At 48.3% G+C, this 21,791-nt stretch overlaps 1 protein-coding gene across 1 annotated transcript; it reads right to left on the bottom strand.

Annotated features, from left to right (window-relative positions):
- Positions 1-693: 693 nt before the first annotated feature.
- LOC107124090 (papilin-like) lies at positions 694-21,524 on the bottom strand. The gene is made up of 7 exons (XM_015427479.1): positions 21,419-21,524; positions 17,422-17,562; positions 13,610-13,768; positions 7,785-7,922; positions 7,483-7,665; positions 1,152-1,350; positions 694-849 (listed from the first exon to the last, which is right to left on the bottom strand). Exons 1-6 carry the CDS (start codon positions 21,504-21,506, stop codon positions 1,172-1,174), a joined length of 888 nt encoding a protein of 295 aa, XP_015282965.1. The 5' UTR covers positions 21,507-21,524; the 3' UTR covers positions 694-849; positions 1,152-1,171.
- Positions 21,525-21,791: the final 267 nt, after the last annotated feature.

Raw genomic sequence — 21,791 nt, 5'->3', positions numbered from 1 at the left:
ATACAGTTTCACTCAATGAAATTGCTGAGCAGTCAGGTCAGAACAGATAAAAGGAAGTCCTTCTTCACCCAAAGAGCAATTAACACGTGGAATTCACTGTCACAGGAGGTGCCAGCAGCTACAAGCATGGATGGCTTCAAGAGGGAATTAGATAAACATCTGGAGCAGAAGTCCATCAATGGCTCTTAGCCACAAGGTATAGATAGGAGCTCTCAGTCTGGGGTCAGGGATGTTCTGTCTTCTTGGTGCTCGGGGGGGCAACTGTGGGAGGGCTACTAGTGTCCTGGGCCCACTGGTGGACCTCCTGATGGCACCTGGTATTTTTTGGCCACTGTGTGACAGAGGTCCATCAGTGGCTATTAGGCACAAGGTATAGATAGGGACTCTGGGGCAAGTGATGCTCTGTCTTCTTGATGCTTGGGGGGGGTCAACAGTGGGAGGGGGCTTCTAGTGTCCTTTCCCCACTGGTGGACCTCCTGATGGTACTGGTATTTCTGGCCACTGTGTGATACAGAGTGTTGGACTGGATGGGCCTTTGGCCTGATCCAACATTGGCATCTCTTATGTTCTTATGTTTATGTAGAGTGTTGGACTGGAGGGGCCACTGGCCTGATCCAACATTGGCTTCTCTCATGTTCTTATGTTCTTAAGGGCAGAAGCATGCAACTGAAGAACAAGACACAGGAGGGCACAGAAAACAAACGTATTTATTGCAGGAAAAGCAGATGGTTACATGTGCCTTGAGAAAGGCCAAGAGAGGAAGGGAGGGCCAGAGGCTTTGTAGTTGCCTTGGGGATTCTGGCTGTCCTGGGATGAAAAGAGTGAGTGATTCGCAGTGCGGTGGGTTGGCTGTAGACAGAAAACAGAGGAAGTGACTTGGCGGGCTTCTTTTCTGTACCCTCATTGAATGTTATCTAGTATTGAAATAGTTTTTGTATCATTATTTATTGCCGAACACTGTTGTAACAATTTTGGAAAAATTTAATAAAGTATATTTTTTTTAAAAAAGGCACTGAGCCCCCTTCCCTTGGGACTGCCGGCACCATTGCTCAGGGTGGGAAGCGTTCATGCCAGCTGCGTGGGTCTCTGTGTAACCCCACAGTCTTCCCACTTCCCACTGCAAGATAATTTGGTCCGGTTGAAGAGGTTACCTTTTCCAGAGAGAGATTTCTTAGCCTTTGCCTCGATTTCCACAGACCATCATGCACTCTGTCTTGGAGGAGAACCGGTTGCCGTTACCCCTGCAGCCCCCGTACACAAACTTCTTGCACGTCCTGCTGGCTCTGTCGTAATAGTAGCGCTCCATGTGGGCCAAACACGGACCTGAGTCCATGGGCAGTTTGCAGACCTCTGTGGCCACAGCAGGCAGAGGAGAGAGGGAGAGGGGGGGGGGAGAGAGAGAGAGAGAGAGAGAGAGAGAGTACCCCCAGGGTAAGCGCAAAACCCCCCCCCCCCCCGGTCCAAAACAGTCCAGTGGCACCTTTAAGACCAAGTTTTATTCAGGTACAAGCTCTATTAGCCACAAGGTATAGATAGGGACTCTGGGGCAAGTGATGCTCTGTCATCTTGGTGCTTGGGGGGGGGGTCAACAGTGGGAGGGCTTCTAGTGTCCTGGCCCCACTGGTGGACCTCCTGATGGCCCCTGGTATTTCTGGCCACTGTGGGATACAGAGTGTTGGACTGGATGGGCCTTTGGCTGATCCAACATTGGCATCTCTTATGTTCTTATGTTCTTATGTTCTCCCTCCTCTGCGAGGATAGATCTGCACGTTCCCCCCCCCCCAATAGCTAGTCATCCAAAATAGTCCAGTGGAGCCTGAGCAGTGGGTGTTGCCTTCTGACACACTTCTGGTGATGTCAGGGGGTGTGGTATATGCAAATGAGTTATGCTAATGAGCTCCTGTACCTCTTTTTCTACGAAATGACCCCTGAGGTTGAGGGAGAGAAAGCAGAATCAGAGACATCCCTGGCACAGCCCGAAAGTGAAAGACACATTTTTTGGGGGGGGAACTGATTTCATGGGAGAAAATAGATGACCTGTCTTCACAGAGGCGGTTTCCTAAATTTTCATTTCTGCAGGGCTTTTTTCTATTTATTTATTTATTTATTTATTTTTGGGATTTCTATCCCACCCTACCCAATGGCTCAGGGCGGCTAACAACAAAATTTAAAAATTTATAAACAATAAAACAGTAATATATACAAGATAAGATTTGGTGCTACAAGTCTACATACATTACACACAATACTCAGCAACCTACATGCATAGCAGCAATGGGGCTTCCACAAGGCCAGCTTCTCTGTCGTTTCCCTGCTCTATTCTCCCTGCAGTTGCCTCCCCCCCTCCTGCACCCCACCAGGGCTTTCCCAGGTGTTTTAAAAAAGGCGGTTGAAGGCCATTATAGCATACAATGTTCCCTCTAAGCTGCGGAGTCTTGTGAGCAAAAATTCTACTTTGTGTGCTCCTGGCATTAAAGTTCTGAGCCAGCAATTAGGCTGCTGCATAAATCAGTTGGCTCTGGAGCCCTCCTTCCTGAGCTAAGACAAAAATGTGCCAGTTGGAGACTAAAAAACTGTGAGCTGGCTCACACTAACTCTGCTTAGAGGGGACACTGGTTACTAGATGTCCTCTTAGTTAGCGGAGATGTCCTCTTTTACTGGTGGCCATTGCTATTATTTAGCCTAAACAAATCAATTAAAATTGTCATTATTTAAAAACAAGGAAGGCTGGGAACATTCCCAGTTAGTAGCAACTATCACAGCTTAAATAATAAGAGTATTTAAAATGAGATTAATCATAGTGATCAGTTGTCTGAAGTAGTCAGTCGGTAAATATGTTCTCATTTTTGCTTTTCAAAATTTGGTAACTCCATTATAGCAATATAGCATTTGAACAGTGCATTAAAACGATGCGTGCACCAGCTTTTTAAACCATAGGCGTTTGCCCCCAAAGCAGAGCGTCGCCCCTGACGTTGCTGACATCATTACGTCACTTCTGCATGATGTCACCGCATTGGAGACACTGCCGCCCACTCACGGACCACCCCTCAAATCCCCCCACCGGCGTGATGATTGCGCCCGGTGACCCTAAGTCCGAGGCACGGGTTCAAATGAGAAATGATTCCTGTTTTCCTGGCAGGGGAACCATAGAATAATATAAACTATTCTTTCAAACACGGAAAGGCCAAGGGCATGAGGAGCCAGTCAACCCTAGTTTTATTTATTTAGTTATTTAATTTATATCCCACCCTCCCCGCCGAGGCAGGCTCATAAGAACATAAGAACATAAGAGAAGCCAATGTTGGATCAGGCCAGTGGCCCATCCAGTCCAACACTCTGTATCACATAGTGGCCAGAAACACCAGTGCCATCAGGAGGTCCACCAGTGGGGCCAGGACATTAGAAGCCCTCCCACTGTTGACCCCCCCAAGCACCAAGATGACAGAGCATCCCTTGCCCCAGAGTCCCTATCTATACCTTGTGACTAATAGCCACTGATGGACCTCTGCTCCATATGCTTATCTAATGCCCTTTTGAAGCCGTCCATGCTTGTAGCCGCCACCACTTCCTGTGGCAGTGAATTCCAAGTGTTAATCACTCTTTGGGTGAAGGACTTCCTTTTATCCGTTCTAACCCGACCGCTTAGCAATTTCATGGAGTGCCCACAAGGAGTCCTTGTATTGTGAGAAAGGGAGAAAAGTACCTCTTTCTCTACCTGCTCTTTCCCATGCATAATCTTGTAAACCTCGATCATGTCACCCCTCATTCGTCATTTCTCCAAGCTAAAGAGCCCTAAGCGCTTTAACCTTTCTTCATAGGGAAAGTGTTCCAACCCCTTTATCATTCGAGTTGCCCTTTTCTGCACTTTTCCCAAAGCTATAATATCCTTTTTAAGGTGTGGTGACCAGAACTGCACAGTATTCCAAACTCAAGAACGTCACATCAGCTATACTGAGGCCCCGGTCACACGGGCCAGATAATGTGGGGGGGAGAGGCATGGCTGTTCACCCCGGAGCAAAATAAAGCACGGTAGCCCAATCACACGGTCCCCCGAGTCTCCATGATTTGGCTGTTAGCTGGCGATCACATGGCGATGCTGGAGCGTGGGAAACAAGCGGTGTGGTACAGTCACACAAGTGTTTTGCGTTTGTGCGCATGCGCAGTTCTGCGGAGCAGCACTGCTTTCAGTTTCGTGTTTGTGCACATGCGCTTATTAAAAACATCTGGTTTGCGACGGGACGTGGACGGGCGCCGGATGCCACAGGATACTAGCGCTCCCGCGATCAGACACCCGCCCCTGCCTCACGTTTTCCGGATACTAGTGCACTTTCCTTGGTACTTTTTAACTCTGCATCTTCGGCGGGACGCCACGGGTTGGCCATGGGTGCGCTACGCTTCCCAGATGTTGCGGTGTGATTGTGCCCCGAAAATCCGCCCGACATTCGTGCCTTTCGCGCAGCAAATTCTCCGTGTGACCAGGGCCTGAGAAGGTCTATTGCATTGATTCACTAATGTTATTTAGTCTGTAGCTGCCATCTCCTCCAAGTCTGGAGATGAGTTGTAATTCTGAGGGAACTCCAGTCCCTGCCTGGAGTTTGGCGACTCTAGGATTCACCCCAGAGGACAGTTTGCCCCACGAGGTGCTGATTCTCTTTTTCCTAGGCAAGCCTTTTGGCTGAGGTGCAAGTGTGTGTGGGTTTTTTGCATTAGTTCCCCCACTGTTCTTTTCTGAATTTGTGCCACCTGTCTCGCGGTGGCACGAATTTATCAACATGGGCCTGCGTTCCTGTCTAAATAACATTAATGAATCAATGCTAATAGACCGTCTCAGTATAGCTGATGAGATGTTCTTGTACACTATGGCGGACTGGCTCCTAAGGCCCTTGGTCTTTCCATACTTGAAAGAATAGTTTATGTTATATGGGGAGGGGAAGGGAAAAGAGTTTGTAAGCTGCTTTGAGACTCCAAGTGAAAGGCGGGGTATAAATCCAATCTCTTCTTCTCTTCCCTCTTCTTCTTATTCTGTGGCTATCATTTCCTTCCCCCAGCTTCCATGGGTCTCCACTATGTTCTTTTCGAGTGAAGGTCTGTAGTACATGACCTACCGATAAAGTTCTTAAAACAGGTGTCACAGCTATGCTCTGTACTTCCCATGTTGACAAAACAAAGTTGGAACAGTTAGTTTATTTTCTGAAGGTTCTCAGGTTCCCAGAATGACATGACACGCTACGACAGCTATCATTCACTAGTTTGGCAAATAACATCCTCTCCCATCTATGATATGAGTTCAGAGTGAAATTGTACTAGAGATATTCTGCTGTTAAAGTTCGCTAGCTTTATGCCAGCCATGTTGATTGGTGCTTGGGGGGGGGGGTCAACAGTGGGAGGGCTTCTAATGTCCTGGCCCCACTGCTGGACCTCCTGATGGCACTGGTATTTCTGGCCACTGTGTGACACAGAGTGTTGGACTGGATGGGCCTTTGGCCTGATCCAACATTGGCGTCTCTTATGTTCTTATGTTCTAACCTAGGAGACCAGAGGGTATAAACTGTCAAAGGTTTGTTTGCTCTGGGCTGGCCATCCAACAGCTCCTGGTGAGACCCTGGTGACCAGTCCGGATCATTCTGAATTTCATACAGGTGCACTACTTTATGCACTGGGTTTGTGTTGCATATTCTGTGCAGAATATTCAAATATTCTATGTTTATCATTTCCTTCTATACAGAATATTCTATGCAAAATATTCAAATACTGTGTATTCTGTTTTAAAGATTTATAATATACTGGAATAAAATACTTTCGTTTCAGAATAATGGTCTCTCTCTCCCTCTCTCTACTTGATTCAGCCCCTTTGCAAGTCTCCATCCGATCAATAAAAGAAAATCCTGGGCCTCATCATCCCACAACGCTCGCTACTCAAGCCAAGGGAAGGATTGCCATTCCTAACTCCTGATACCTGTTTTGAACATACTGTTCCGCTTCATTTTTCTAATGTTGGAAGTTCCAGATGCAAAATGTCCTGTCTCAGACCTCCAGACTGAGTGGCAAGAGAGACTAGATAGCTAGATAGGCACACTGACCTTTCTTCCTGTATCTACCCTTCAGCCACTGTCCTCTTTGAAATGCAGATTGTGTTCTCAGGGATCAGTTTTCCCTTCCTCCTCCTCTCTCACTCTGGACGAAGACGTGCTCTCTACCTGCACGCACCAAGAGAGGGACATGCGGCCCTCTCTTGGCACCATGAGGCAGATGGGCCTCTCGCCATCCGCCTCCATCCTAGTAAGTTAGTAATCTATCAATCTCTGCTCTTTCCTATTCAAAGTGTACTTCACAAATAAAGAGAGAAGCATTTCTCTTCTAAACTTGCAACTGTGGCTCTGTGTAGCTTTGTAAGCTGAGTAACCTGGTGAAGTGACGCTCCTGTGTTTGTAGCTTTATTTAAGCAAAATTATTTATTTAAGCAGAATAAGTTGTCCAGAAGAGGGCAACCAGGATGGTGAGTGGGTTGGAATCAAAGTCTTACGAGGAAAGGCTGAAAGAGTTGGGTCTGTTTAGCCTGGGAAAGAGAAGGCTTAGAGGGGACAGGATTACAGTATTTGAAGGGCTGTCATGTCGAAGATGGAGCAGATCTATTCTCTCTTGCTCCAGATTGCAAGACTAGATCTAATGGGTGGGAATTACAAGGGAGTCGATACCGGCTAAATATCAGGAGAAACTTCCTAACTGTAAGAGCTGTTGAGCAGTGGAACAGTCTGCCTCGGGAGGTGGTGGAGGCTCCTTGGCTGGACGTTTTCAAGCGGAGGCTGGACGACCATCTTTCGGTTATGTTGTAGGTAGGTAGGGCTCTCTTTCGACTATGCTCCTGCAGAGTGCAGGGGGTTGGACTAGATGACATGCAAGGTCCCTTCCAACTCTAACATTCTATGATTCTATGATTATGTGATAAAGCACTCTGCTAACTAGTGGGAACTGGACTAACCACAGCAGTTAACCTCAAAACCTAGTGATGTATACAAAAGAGTGCAAACTGGAAACCCGGTTAGCTCGAAATTCTTATGGGGGAAACCTATAACCAGATGGCCAAGTGAGAAAAAAAGGCAGTACCGGGCTTAATGTTGGCCTCATTCCAGCTAACTCCACCCAGTTCTCCCGGTAAAAGGGGAAGGGAGGGTGTGTGTGTGGAGGGGTCCATCTGTGCTCTGGCTCTCTGGCTCTCCCCAGCCAGGGCAAGTAAAGTCAGCAGGAGCTAGGGTTGCCAGCCTCCAGGTGGGGCCTGGAGATCTCCTGCTTTTAACACTGATCTCCACCTGACAGAGATCAGCTCCCCTGGAGAAGACGGCTGCTTTGAAGGGTGCAGTCCATGGCATTGGACCATGCTGAGGCCCCTCCCCTCCCCCAAACCCCGCCCTCTCCTGGACCCTCCCCCAAAGCCTCCAAGTATTTTCCAACCCAGAGATGGCAACCCCAGCAGGAGTCCTGTACCTGGACTGATTTTCCCGCAGGCCTCCTGGCAGGCTTTCTCGGTCTCAAAGTTGTTGCCGTTGCCGGGGCAGCCACCGTAGACAAACGTCAGGCATCTCTTTTGCTCGTGGTTGTAGTAGTAACGCTGGAGTTTTTGTCTGCAGGGCCCCGTCTCTGGAGGCAACTGGCATCGTTCGCTGCGGACTGTGAGGAGAGGGAGGAAGGAGACCTGTTAAGAGACCTCGGTGGACTAAATTTGTTCTGCCGTGCCGGGGCTCCTGGAGAGCAGCAGCAGCAGCGGGGAAGGGGCCCTTTCCCAGTACCTGAGTCCAAGCAACCGAGGCTGCACCTGGTGAAGCAGCACTTCTGGCGGAGGGGGCAGTTTCGGTCATCCCTGCAGGTATCGTTGCAGGGGACAAGGGTCTGAACCACTTCGTTCTTGGGGCACACGCCAGGGTGCTCTGGAAGAAGAGTGGGCAAGAAGAAAGGGGTCTCCGTCACTGCCAGAGGCTCGTGAATAGGCGCACCAAGTTCCAGGGGGTGGCTGGAGATCTCCTGGGACGACAACTGACCTCCAGGCGACAGAGGTCAGTTCACCGGGAGGGGGGGACTGCCGCTTTGGAAGGCGGACTGTGACATAGAAGAAGAAGAAGAAGAAGAGAAGGAGAAGGAGAAGAAGGAGAAGGAAAAGGAAGAGGAGGAGAAGAGGAGACTGGATTTATACCCCGCCCTTCACTAACCAAGGGAGTCTCAGAGCTGCTTACAATCTCCTTTCCCTTCCCCTCCCCACAACAGACACCCTGTGAGGTCGGTGGGGCTGAGAGAGCTCATGACAGAAACTGCTCTTTTTCAAGAACAGCTCTTATCAGAACTACGGCTTGCCCAAGGTCATCCAGCCAGGTGCAAGTGGAGGAGGAGTGGGGGAATCAAACCCGGTTCTCCCAGATTAGAGTCCTCTGCGCACTTCACCACGACACCAAACTGGCTGGAATCATAGAGCTGGAAGAAATCTCCAGGGTCATCTAGCCCAACCCCCTGCACAATGCAGGCAATTCACAAATACCCCCCAACACCCCCAGTGACCGCTGTTCCATGCCCAAAAGATGACAAAAGAACTTTCAGGATCTCCAGCCAAACTGGCCTGGAGAAAAATGGCTTCCCAGCCCCAAAGTGGCGCTCAGCATTTCCCTGGGCATGTAAGAAAGGGCCACGAGAACTAAGCACTGAAGCTGCAACCCTCCCTGCCCTCCCTTCTCCTGATCTGCCCAAGTTCACGATATCCCATTGAAGACCCTCCCCTTCCCAGACCTCGCCCTCTTCAGGCTCCAGCCCCAAAATCTCCTGGCCACCCTAGTCACAAGCAGGGCTGCCAACTCCAGGCTGGGAAATGCCTGGAGATTTCCGGGTGGCGCCTGGGGAGGGTCTTCAGGAGGGCACGATGCCACCGAGCAGCCGTCTCCTCCCGGGGAACGGCTCCCTGTAAGTCTGGAGCTCAGTCATGACCCCAGGAGAGCTTCAGGTCCAGGTCAGGTGCTCGGCTCAACCCCTGGCCACCCCTTGGTCTTCCCTTCGCACGCCCTTCAGAGGGTCTTCAGACTTTCAGTCTCTACTTTTTCTTTTCTTTTCTTTTTAAAGATATGTTTATTGGGGTTTTTAACACTGAGTTCAAACACATTGTAACATCAGATCTCTGTAACATGAGTCCACTCTGCATTATTTTCTACCCATTTTTTCTTACTCTATACCATTTGTTACTTACAACCTGATCTTCAATCCCATGCAACTGAGCATGTATCATATCCATTTCCACAGCTTCCAACAATTTAAACGCTATTTCTCCCCGAGTGGGTACTCTATCCATCTTCCAGTATTTTGCTAACAAAATTCTAGAAATTGTTAAGACATGCAGCCAAATATATCACTCACGGTGCGATACATGATCACCTGCTATTATATTTAATAGATAGACCTCTGGATTAAGTACTATATTTACACCAAGAATTTCCTTAATTATAGTTTGCACCATCCTCCAGTAGCTTTGTATTTTCCGGCATCTCCACCACATATGGTAGAAGGTGCTCACATTCGCTTTACATTTCCAACAACTATTGGAAAGATTCTTCTGACATTTGGCTACCTTCTGTGGTGCATTTTATATACATTCTCTTTGTATGTCACTGCCCTTAAAAGTTTTAATTTTTTCCAAACCATGTGCCACTCATCAATGTTTATTGTATGACCTATGTCCTGCATCCAACAGACCATGGACGTTTTTAGTCTCTACCGAAGCAAAAATGGCTGGGGCACTTTCCTAGAATGTGTGACGAGTGTGCCCCAGAGCATGTGTGGGCGGACTCGATCCCTACGTCATGTCAGGTCCCACAGCAATCCAACGGAGTCCACACTTATAGAAAGGGATTACTTTAATGAAGCCATGAGTCACTGAACAGAATCACTGTTCAGAATAATGCTAGCTCATCGAGCTGGGAAGGTTAAAGCAAATTCATAATCAATACAGCCAATAGACATGGTTCCCGCTCGCGCCCAAAAAGCAGTTTACATGCCCAAAACCCCTGGGAAAGCAACGGCAACTGTGTTATCACTACAAAAGGCTTCCCACAGTTTATACTCATTAAAACCAAAGCAAAGCAAAGCAGACTTCTCCTCTTGACCACCTGTGACCTTGGAAATGATAACGTTACAGCAGGCATGGCTGGCGTAGACTAACAAGAATGCAACCATTATGAATATATGTGCATGGTTATATGAGCGGACGTCTAGAGGGGCGGGGAATTACAGAGATAGGTACATTGCCGAACTCAGGTACCAGAATGCATATAGGAACAATAAGAACCTTTGGCAGCTTGCTGACACGTCGAAGCGTTACCATAGCCAGACACATCTTGACAGTCAAAATGGAGAACACAGACAATTGTGCCCAGGGTTAGAGATGGCCCTGAACTCCCCTGTTTTTAGCATGGTAAGACTTGGCAACCCTATCTCATTATCAGAAGTAACTGCCTTTCAGGTATTCCATTCAGATTCATCAGTAGAAGGAAGGGGTCACACCCAGCCTGGATTGTGCACTCTGCCTTTTCCAAATTTTGCAACTGCTTTGCATTTACATGGCACTTTTTGCATCCTCTCCCCCAGGGGTCATTTCCTGCAGGAGCGCACAGGAGCAGAGCTCCAGCAGTAAAGATCCCAGGGGGCGGGCACATGCAACAAGCCCCACCCCCTGCTCCCAGCAGCCCTCAGTCAGAGCAAGAATCAGCCTGTGCTATGGAGCAGATGGTCACGGAACCTACCAGGGGAGAGGCGATCCTTGATTTGGTCCTAAGTAACACTCAAGACCTGGTGAGAGATGTAAAAGTGATTGCACCGCTTGGAAACAGTGATCATAATGTTGTTGAGTTCATCATTTGTACAAATAGAGAATTGGCCAAAAAGACTCACACAACCATTTTTAACTTTAAAAGGGGTAATTTCTCTGATATGAGGGGACACGTGGGGAGGAAACTGAAAGGAAAAGTAGAAAGGGTCAAAACAATTGGGGAAGCTTGGGATCTATTTAAAACTACGATCCTAGAAGCTCAAAAAATATATATTCCGCAGGTTAGGAAAGGCACAAACAGGTATAGGAAAAAGCCTGCATGGTTAACAAACAGAGTAATGGAGGCTGTAAAAAGTAAAAAGAATTCCTTTAAGCAGTGGAAAGCTAGTCACAGTGAGGCTGATAAAACGGAACACAGGCTATGGCAAATAAAATGCAAGTCTGAGGTCAGGCAGGCAAAAAGGGAATATGAGGAGCATATAGCAAAAAACGTAAAAACCAACAATAAAACTTTCTTCAAATACATTAGAAACAGGAAACCAGCCAGGGAGGCAGTGGGGCCCTTGGACGACCAAGGGGTAAAAGGAGTATTGAAGGATGATAGGGAAATGGCTGAGAAGCTAAATGCATTTTTTGCCTCCGTCTTCACTGTGGAAGATGAGAAGTGCTTGCCCACTCCAGAACCACTGATTTCAGGAGGGGTGTTGGAAGACCTGAGTCAGATTGAGGTGATGAGAGAGGAGGTCCTAAAACTGATAGACAACTTAAAAACTGAAAAATCACCAGGCCCAGATGGCATACATCCGAGAGTTCTGAAAGAACTCAAATGTGAACTTGTAGATCTCCTGACAAAGATATGTAATCTTTCCTTAAAATCTGCCTCCATTCCTGAGGATTGGAAGGTAGCTAATGTCACTCCCATCTTTAAAAAGGGTTCCAGAGGAGATCCGGGAAATTACAGGCCAGTCAGTCTGACGTCGATACCGGGTAAATTGGTGGAAACCATTATTAAGGAAAGAATTAGTAGGCACATAGATGAACAAAACCTATTGAGGCAGACTCAGCACGGTTTCTGTAAGGGAAGATCTTGTCTCACTAACCTGTTAGTGTTCTTTGAGGGGGTGAACAAACATGTGGACAAGGGGGATCCAATAGATATTATTTACCTTGACTTCCAGAAAGCTTTTGATAAAGTTCCTCATCAAAGGCTCCTAAGTAAGCTCAAAAATCATGGGATAGAAGGACAAGTCCTTTTATGGATCAAAAACTGGCTAGTTCATAGAAAACAGAGAGTGAGTGTAGGTGGGCAATTTTCTCAGTGGAGGGTGGTAAGCAGTGGGGTACCGCAGGGATCAGTACTTGGTCCACTGCTTTTTAACTTGTTCATTAATGATTTGGAGATGGGAGTAAGCAGTGAAGTGGCTAAATTTGCGGATGATACAAAGTTGTTCAGGGTGGTGAAAACCAGTGAGGATTGTGAGGCACTCCAAGGGGATCTGTCAAGGATGGGCGAGTGGGCGTCAACATGGCAAATGGGGTTCAATGTGGCCAAGTGCAAGGTGATGCACATTGGAGCCAAAAATCCTAAATATAAATACACATTGATGGGGTCTGAACTGGCAGAGACTGAGCAAGAGAGAGATCTTGGAGTTGTAGTGGATAACTCACTGAAAATGTCGAGACAGTGTGTGACTGCAATAAAGAAGGCCAATGCTATGCTGGGGATTATTAGGAAGGGTATTGAAAACAGATCAGCCAATATAATAATGCCCCTATATAAATCAATGGTGAGACCTCATTTGGAATACTGTGTGCAGTTCTGGTCACCACACCTTAAAAAGGATATTATAGCTTTGGAAAAAGTGCAGAAAAGGGCAACTCGAATGATAAAAGGGTTGGAACACTTTCCCTATGAGGAAAGGTTAAAGCGCTTAGGGCTCTTTAGCTTGGAGAAAAGACGACTGAGGGGTGACATGATCGAGGTTTATAAGATTATGCATGGGAAAGAGCAGGTAGAGAAAGAGGTACTTTTCTCCCTTTCTCACAATACAAGAACTCGTGGGCACTCCATGAAACTGCAGAGCGGTCGGGTTAGAATGGATAAAAGGAAGTACTTCTTCACCCAAAGAGTGATTAACACATGGAATTCACTGCCACAGGAAGTGGTGGGTGCTACAAGCATGGATGGCTTCAAAAGGGAATTAGATAAGCATATGGAGCAGAGGTCCATCAGTGGCTATTAGCCACAAGGTATAGCTAGGGGCTCTGGGGCAAGTGATGCTCTGTCTTCTTGGTGCTTGGGGGGGGGTCAACAGTGGGAGGGCTTCTAATGTCCTGGCCCCACTGCTGGACCTCCTGATGGCACTGGTATTTCTGGCCACTGTGTGACACAGAGTGTTGGACTGGATGGGCCTTTGGCCTGATCCAACATTGGCGTCTCTTATGTTCTTATGTTCTTATATGCAAATGAGTTATGCTAATGAGTTATACTAATGAGCGCCTGCACCTCTTTTTCTACAAAATGACCCCTGCAGTCTCCCCCCTCCCCTTACCACCTATATATCTCTGGCCAGTTTCTTCACACCCCCCATGCATCTGGCAAAGAGAGCTGTGTTTCTCGAAAGCTTATGCTCCAACAAAGTTTGTTAGTCTTCTTAAAGGGGCTACTGGGCTTTTTACTATTTTGCAGCAACAGACTGACACGGCTAACTCCTCTGGATCTATTTCTTTGGAGAGATAACTCTGTGTCCACACACCTGTGTTGACTGACTCCTCCCTTCCCAACGTCCGCTCTGCATACACAGAAAAGAATACCTTCCACGGGTTCCGTACACCTCAGCTCACATCCATAAGAGCAGCACTTCTTCCCAGGATGGCCGTTCTCTCTGCAGCTCTGATCGGTGCTGCACCGTGCCAGACAGATTGTAGACGTGTTCGGTGGAAGGGTCACCTTGGGGCAATAGCCTCCGATGGCTGGAGACGGAAAGAGAGGAAGAGGAGCCGTGGGATCATAACTGGTCTGGTTAAAGAAAGCGGAAAGGCCAAAAGATACCCTGACACTTGAAGGTAACCTTTTTTTTAACCCATTTTTATTGCAGAAGGGCGGTGGCTCCGTGGTGGAGCGTCTACTTGGCATGCAGAAGGTCCCAGATTCAGTCCCCGGCAGCATCTCCAGGTGAAAGGATCAGGTAGTAAGTGGGGTGTGAAAGACCCTTCTTTGCCTGAGACCTTGGAGAGCTGTTGCCTGTCTGAGGAGACAAGACTGTCTCAGATGGACCCAGGGCCTGATTGAATCTAAGGCAGCTTCTCAGGTATTCTGGTTTTAGCCAACATGAGTAATTTGCTGAAGTGAGCAAAGCAGGACGCGGGGAGCTTTTGATGCACAGATCTGTGCCCTGTGTGACCCCTTGGCCGAATTGGAATCACACAGTCGGAGTCCAACGAGTCAGATGAATCTGTTTATTGCAATGAGAACAGGGAATACAGGGGCTGAGTACCTTAGCATTTCAGCAATTCCAAAGCTGTGTTCTGCCCTAACCAGGAAGGGCAGTAGGTCTTATACCCCAAATGACATCACATTTAGTTTACACATTAAAGAGTCTCTAATTGGTACCAAGCAGTTAACATCATACAAGCATCATTTGACTTTAAACCTTACTATTGGTCTCTTCTTATACTGGTCATGTATGTCACTGATTGCATTTACTTATCTGGTCTGCAGGACAATGGGAACATTAGAGAACACTGGGTCCCTTCCTAGGCTCGCACGTGGAGAGCTAGCTGATAAGGGCTATGAATCACATTAAACTTTGCTCTTGGCGGCCTTGCAACTTCTATATAGCATTCCATTCTTATTGCATCCTAATTCCTTCTACGGAGGCTGCTTATACACAAAAATGCAGTTATAAAATATATGTTCTGCTATAAGTTTCTCTAATCAAAATCTGGATCTATTCTGATTAAACCTTTGAAGGCACAGTGACAATATACATCAAGGAGATAGTGTTAGAAATCACATTCAGAAATCACGTTCTTTCCCCCTTGTCCTACATTTTCTGTTTTCCTCCATTTGGTGCCGTGGTTAAGTGTGCAGACTCTAATCTGGGAGAACCGGGTTTGATTCCCCAATCCTCCACTTGCACCTGGCTGGATGACCTTGGGGAAGCCATAGTTCTGTCAGAGCCATTCTTGAAAAAGAGCCGTTTCTGTCAAGAGCTCTCTCAGCCCCACCTACCTCACAGGGTGTCTGTTGTGGGGAGGGGAAGGGAAAGGAGCTTGTAAGCCGCTTTGAGACACCTTTGGGTAGTGAAGGGTGGGGTATAAATCCAATCTCTTCTCTTCTTCTTTCCTGGGAATTTTGTATTCTGGTAACGAATATCCCATGTGTCAGGATGTGTGTCACTTCCATCAAAGGTAGTAGTCAAGTTGCCATTGCCAGAATAATTTGGAGAATTTATGCAGTTACTATCCAGGGCCCATTATACAAACTTTCAGCAACTGCAAAGCATATGAGAAAGCAACACCTGGCTCTCTTTAAAAAAAAAAAAAAAGCATTTATTTCTCGATGTGTGTTATTATACAATGGGAATATTGACCACTGAGGAGGAAGAAGAAGAAGAAGAGATTGGATTTATACCCTGCCTTTCACTATCCAAGGGAGTCTCAGAGCAGTTTACAAACTCCTTTCCCTTCCCCTCCCCACAACAGGCACCCTGTGAGGCGGGTGGGGCTGAGAGAGCTCGGACAGAAACTGCTCTTTTCCAAGGACAGCTCTTATCAGAACTACGGCTTCCCCAAGGTCCTCCAGCCAGGTGCAAGTGGAGGAGGAGCGGGGAATCAAACCCAGTTCTCCCAGATTAGAGTCCGCACACTTAACCACTAAAGGGCGCACTTAACCACTAGGGAGGAACCTAAGGGGCCGAAACGCATATGGTCTATTGGTCAAAAGTTTTACCCATCAATTGGACATGTATAACTATCTTCTCTGAATGTAATAAGCTTTAAGAGTCTGATATTTGGACTATTTTTTAAAACCTCATGTACGTTTTATTTGTGTATAGGCTATAATAAATATTTGTATTTTTATAACAGTTTGTTAGCTTGACCCTCTTAGATCACAGCTACATTTTGGGTTGAGTTCCCCCTTTCTATTCGGTTTTTGTCAGAGATCTTAGTTCCGCCTGTTGCCTGCCTGCTTGCCAGTCTTTGCCCTGATGTCCCCTCCTCCAGACTCAGGCTGTGGTCAGACGTGCCATTTGGCACGAAGGGGAAGCGCCCCTATTTCCTCTGGAGGGATTTGACCTGCAGTCACGCGGTCACACATCAGCCCATCACTGCGCGATCAGGTGGCACCTCGGGCGAGTGGTTCCCCCCCCTTTCGTTTCCCATGTGCATAAATGAGGAATCGAACCTCCGTGCAGAGGGTTCCCCTTGGAGTATGTGGTTATGCTCATACTGCTAAGCTCGGGGGGGGGGAATGACATTGTTTCAGGATGGAATGAGCAGACCATCCTGATGGCTTGAGAGCATGCTTGAGCGATAAGACTAGGGAAAATCTGTTCATGGCCCATCGGCAAGTGTATGACACCAGACTTTCCGGGTGTCTTTTAACTCCGTTTCTGCGGCAGGGCAGCACAGGGTGCCAACGACTGCGGGACTTTTCCCAGCTGTTGTGCCTGACCATGCCCTTTAGATCCATCAGGGATTTGCACCTATGTCAGATCTAAAGGTACGTCTCACTGCAGCCAGAGTTGGAGTAGGAAAGGGACGAACAGAAATAATCTGACTGTCAAATTTCTAATCTTAATATATAAACTGAGCATACCGATATTCTTATTTATTTATTTATATTTACAGTTATAGCCTGCCCTCCCCGCCATTTGGCAGGCTCAGGCAGCTAACAACATATATAAAAATACATTAAAATTCCATAAAAACTGTCAATCAATATAAAATCATACAATTTATATTAAAAGATGGAGAATCTTCCTATCTTGACTGTCAACTGAACACTGTCTTAGTGTAAAAACACCACCCCCTACAGATGGATACTCTCTGTTCTTGTTAATGTCAGATATTCAGCTTTGGTCAGTTTTAACGGCCCTCGCAATCACTGAAGCCGTTTGCTGCTATTTATTACAAGTGACAGCATGTATTCTGTATTACATGTATTCTGTATTACAACTGACGGCATGTATTACAAGTGACGGCATGTATTCTGTATTACATGTATTCTGTATTACAACTGACGACATGTATTACAAGTGACGGCATGTATTCTGTATTACATGCATTCTGTATTACAACTGACAGCATGTATTACAAGTGACGGCATGTATTCTGTATTACATGTATTCTGTATTACAACTGACGGCATGTATTACAAGTGACGGCATGTATTCTGTATTACATGTATTCTGTATTACAACTGACGGCATGTATCACAAGTGACGGCATGTATTCTGTATTACAACTGATGGCATGTATTACAAGTGACGGCATGTATTCTGTATTACATGTATTCTGTATTACAAGTGACAGCATGTATTACAAGTGATGGCATGTATTCTGAATGCATGCTGAGAGACATTGCTGCCACCTGCACTGGGCGTACCCGTTTCCCTTACATTCAGAAGGAAGGCGGCATTCGTGTGCACATCTGGTCCTGCAGCACTTCTCCTGCCCCGGGCAGCTGCGATCCGTGGAGCAGAAGCGGCCACACATCTGGTCCGGCCATTGAATCAGTGCAGGGCATGTCCCCGCCTTGTCTGGAACAGAAAAAAACAACACATGGCACACGGATTACCATTCAGGGCCCTGCATGGCTGCTGACAAGCCAGGCATCTCCCTGCATGGGAAATAAGCAGAGGGACAAATTAGGGATGCCAGCCTCCAGGTAGGACCTGGAGATCCTCCAGAATTACAGCCAATCTCCAGTTCCCCGGGAGAAAATGGATGCTTTGGAAAGTGGACTCTGTGGCTTTGTACCCCACTGTCCCCCCCAGGTTCCACCCCCCTTCCAATCTCCAGGAGCTTTCCAGCTTGGATCTGGCAATCCCTCCCCCCATCCCCTGCGGGTGGCCAGGGAGTATTTGGGAACCCTGCTTCCAACTGGAACCAGAACAAAATAACAAGACTCAAATCTTTCCTCCCCTCCCCTTTCACGCCTTACACCGAAGAAAATTCTTAGATGGACACTGAACAAGGGCAAGAGACGACAAGGACCTTATTGAGGACCAACTTCCTCCACCTGGGATGGAGCTTATTCCAGGTGGAGGCGGCTGAGGGACATGAGTAGAATGTTTGCCCACCCCATCCCAAATGCCCAGCAGGGAGGTACCAAAATGCCAATGTACAAGGAGGAGTCATTGCCAGTCGTAGCCCTCCGCTGGAGCTCTTTGGACAATCCTTGAGAGCAAGATCGGTATGAACAACATTTTGCTAAGAAATGCAATGATGGAGAAAAGAGGAGCTCCTCTCCTAGAATCATAGAATGTTAGAGTTGGAAGGGACCTTGCAGGTCATCTAGTCCAACCCCCTGCACTCTGCAGGAGCATAGCCGAAAGAGAGCCCTACATACCTACAACATACCCAAAAGATGGTCGTCCAGCCTCCGCTTGAAAACGTCCAGCGAAGGAGCATCCACCACCTCCCAAGGCAGACTGTTCCACAGCTCAACCACTCTTACAATCAGGAGGTTTCTCCTGATATTTAGCCGATAACGACTCCCTTGTCATTTCCACCCATTAGACCTAGTCTTGCAATCCGGAGCAAGAGAGAACAGATCCGCTCCCTCTTCTACATGACAGCCCTTCAGATACTTGAAGACTGCAATCATGTCCCCTCTGAGCCTTCTCTTCCCCCAGGCTAACCAGACCCACCTCTTTCAGCCTTTCCTCATAAGACTTGGATTCCAACCCTCTGACCATCCTGGTTGCCCTCTTCTGGACACGCTCGAGCTTGTCAACATCCTTCCTAAAATGTGGTGCCCAAAACTGGACACTGGACTCCAGGTGAGGTCTGACCAGAGCAGAATAGAGCGGAACGACCACCTCCCGTGATCTGGACACCATGCTCCAGGAATTTCGGTATATGTTGGCGCAGAGAGGGCCACTACGATTCCAACAAGGAGAAGGGAGCTGGATGGCTCCATGCTGTGGCCAGTTTGATTGACGAACATGCAGTCAAGGGCTGTTTCCAGAGGTTCCTTTGCACAGCAAAGCCCAACCCTGAACAGGCAATTGAGAAGTGGGGTGTGTGGGGGAGGGGGGAGTCTGTGTGGTGGGGTGAATCTGAGATCCACTTGGAGGAGCAATTTCGTGGCTTAGAAATCAGCCTTAATAGGGCAGATCTTCCATTAACAGCTGTTTCCCTGCTCAGAAGTGAAAAGGACCCCCCCCACTTTCTCCCATACCTTTTGAAATGGGGAAAAGGGAGCTCCCACACACACACGCGCACACCAAGGCAAGGGTCACTTGGAATGCCAGGTGTAGGTGGGGGCATCCCATTCCTCCCCAGGTTGGACATCTTCCGGAAGTGAACTTCTGGGCTGTGGTGGACCTGCTCAATTCCCTGCAGGAGGGAGGATGCATGGGTGGAGGTTGGGAGGGGGGGCTTGGGACCATGATACCTGAGCACAGCACCATCATCCCCACTCCACAGACCATCCTCGGCCATTCACCACCCTAGTGGGGAAATCAGGGGGTACCAAAGTGCTTCCCCACGTGCCGCACCCATCAAGAATGCCCAGGGTTGTCCTTGCCTCTCTCAAGAGAGTTGCTGTGGCCAGGGCTGGTTCCTTCATAAGGTGGGGTTAGGCAATTGCCTAGGGGCACCGTCCTATGAGGGCGCCCCGCCAGCCTGCTGCCCCCCTCCCCCGCTGTGTCAAGACAGGAGGACGTCTCCTGATCCCACAGCAGTCAGCCAGTTGTGGAGACTCTGAGAGTTGAGGGGGCAGTTGAGGGGGTTGCCAATTTGGGAAATTCATTTGGGGGTGGAGCTCTGGAAGGGGTAGGGTTTGGGGGGGGTAGGCACCTCAGTGTGGTATGGTGCCATAGAGTCCACTCGCCAACCCTGCCATTTTCTCCAGGGGGACTGATCGCTGTCATCTGGAGATAAGTTTTAATTCTGGGAGATCTCCAGGCCTCACCTGGAGGTTAGCAAACGTAGTGGTTAGCCATTTTGGATCCCCCTCCCCAACTGTGGAGCTTTTCTTCCTGTATTTGAGGCATCCATCTGGGGCTCAGTTTTGTCTTCCTGGTAGGGTTCCCAACTCCAGGGCAATTCCTGGAGATTTAGGGGTGGAGCCTTGGGGAGGGACCTCAGTGAGGTACAATGCCATTGAGTCCCCTCCAAAGCAGCCATTTTCTCCAGGGGAGCTGGTCTCTGTGGTCTGGAGATCAGTTAAGAACATAAGAACATAAGAGAAGCAGTGTTGCATCAGGCCAATGGCCCCTCCAGTCCAACACTCTGTGTCACACAGTGGCCAAAAATACCAGGTGCCGTCAGGAGGTCCACCAGCGGGGCCGGAACTCTAGAAGCATCACTTGCCCCAGACTGGGAGTTCCTATCTATACCTTGTGCTTCATAGCCACTGATGGACCTCTGCTCCATATGTTCATCCAGTTCCCCCTTATAAGAACATAAGAGAAGCCAGTGTTGGATCAGGCCAATGGCCCCTCCAGTCCAACACTCTGTGTCACACAGTGGCCAGAAATACCAGGTGCCATCAGGAGGTCCACCAGCGGGGCCGGAACTCTAGAAGCCCTCCCACTCTTGCCCCCCCAACCACCAAGAGTACAGTGCATCCCTTGCCCCAGAGCCCCTATCTATACCTTGTGGCTAATAGCCACTGATGGACCTCTGCTCCATGTGCTTATCCAATTCCCTCTTGAAGCTGTCCATGCTTGTAGCCGCCACCACCTCCTGTGGCAGTGAATTCCATGTGTTCATCACTCTTTGGGTGAAGAAATACATTCTAAGAGATCTCCAGGCCTTACCTTGAGGCTGGCAACTGTACTTCCTCGCCACTAGCAAAGCAGGTTGTGTTTGTGCCTCTTTTACAGCCAGAAGTGCAGCAGAGGGGCCAGACTACGCTTATCCCACAAGGTCAGAATCTGGGGTTTTGTCAGTGGCTAGAAGGTGGGGCAGTGAAGGCATCTCTTGCTGAAAGTTCCAGGTGCGAGGCCCCTGTGTCTGAGACCTCCAGATTCCGTGGCAAGAGAGACTAGATAGCTAGATAGGCACACGGACCTCTCTTCCTGTCTTTACTCTTCTGCCACTGTGTCTCTCAGATGAAGATGAAGCCTCTCTCTCTGCACGCACCAAGAGAGAGAGATGCGGTCCTCTCTTGGCACCTGAGGCAAATGAACCTCTCGCCATCTGCTTCCATCCTTTCGCTAGTCAGTTAGTACTCTATCCTGTCCCTATTCTTACCTAGCCAAAGGGTACTTCTCAAATAAGGAGAGAAGTGTTTCTCTGCTAAACTAGCAAAGTGGCTCTGTGTAGCTTTGTAAGCCGACTAACCTGGTAAAGTGACGCTGCTGCGTTTGTACCTTTATTTCAGCACTCTGCTAACTAGTGGTAACTGGACTAACCACACCAGTTCACCACGATATCTCTTACCTACTGGAGTCCCCTGGCCAGAACCGGGTGAGAGCTCAGCCCAGAAGGTGAGGAGCCTCACCAGGAGGAGGAGGCCAGCGCAGTGCATGGTGAGGCCAGTCCGGGAGTCTTCTCCTCCTCTCCCCGTTCCCTCCGGCATTTATATGCAATAAGGCTGTCAGACACCAGTAGGGCGGGGCGGGGGTTGCACAGAGTTACAGCAGCAAGCCAGCAGAGCAAGGGAGAAGGTAGATGCGGCGGCCGTGTGGAAATATTTCTGGGAAAACCAGAATTGGGCAATAGACTGTTGCAAAGGCCCAAATGTTGGTGCTGAGAATGGGGCAACAGCTGCCCGGTCCTCACAACGCGCAGCTCATAAATCAACGGGAGGGAG

The sequence above is a fragment of the Gekko japonicus genome, unplaced genomic scaffold, assembly GCF_001447785.1.
Source record: "Gekko japonicus isolate JY-2015 unplaced genomic scaffold, Gekko_japonicus_V1.1 scaffold3542, whole genome shotgun sequence".
In the NCBI taxonomy this organism is placed as follows: Eukaryota; Metazoa; Chordata; class Lepidosauria; order Squamata; family Gekkonidae; genus Gekko; species Gekko japonicus.
The sequence above is the reverse complement of the archived record's forward strand: the minus strand, read 5'-3'. Positions and strand labels throughout refer to the sequence as shown.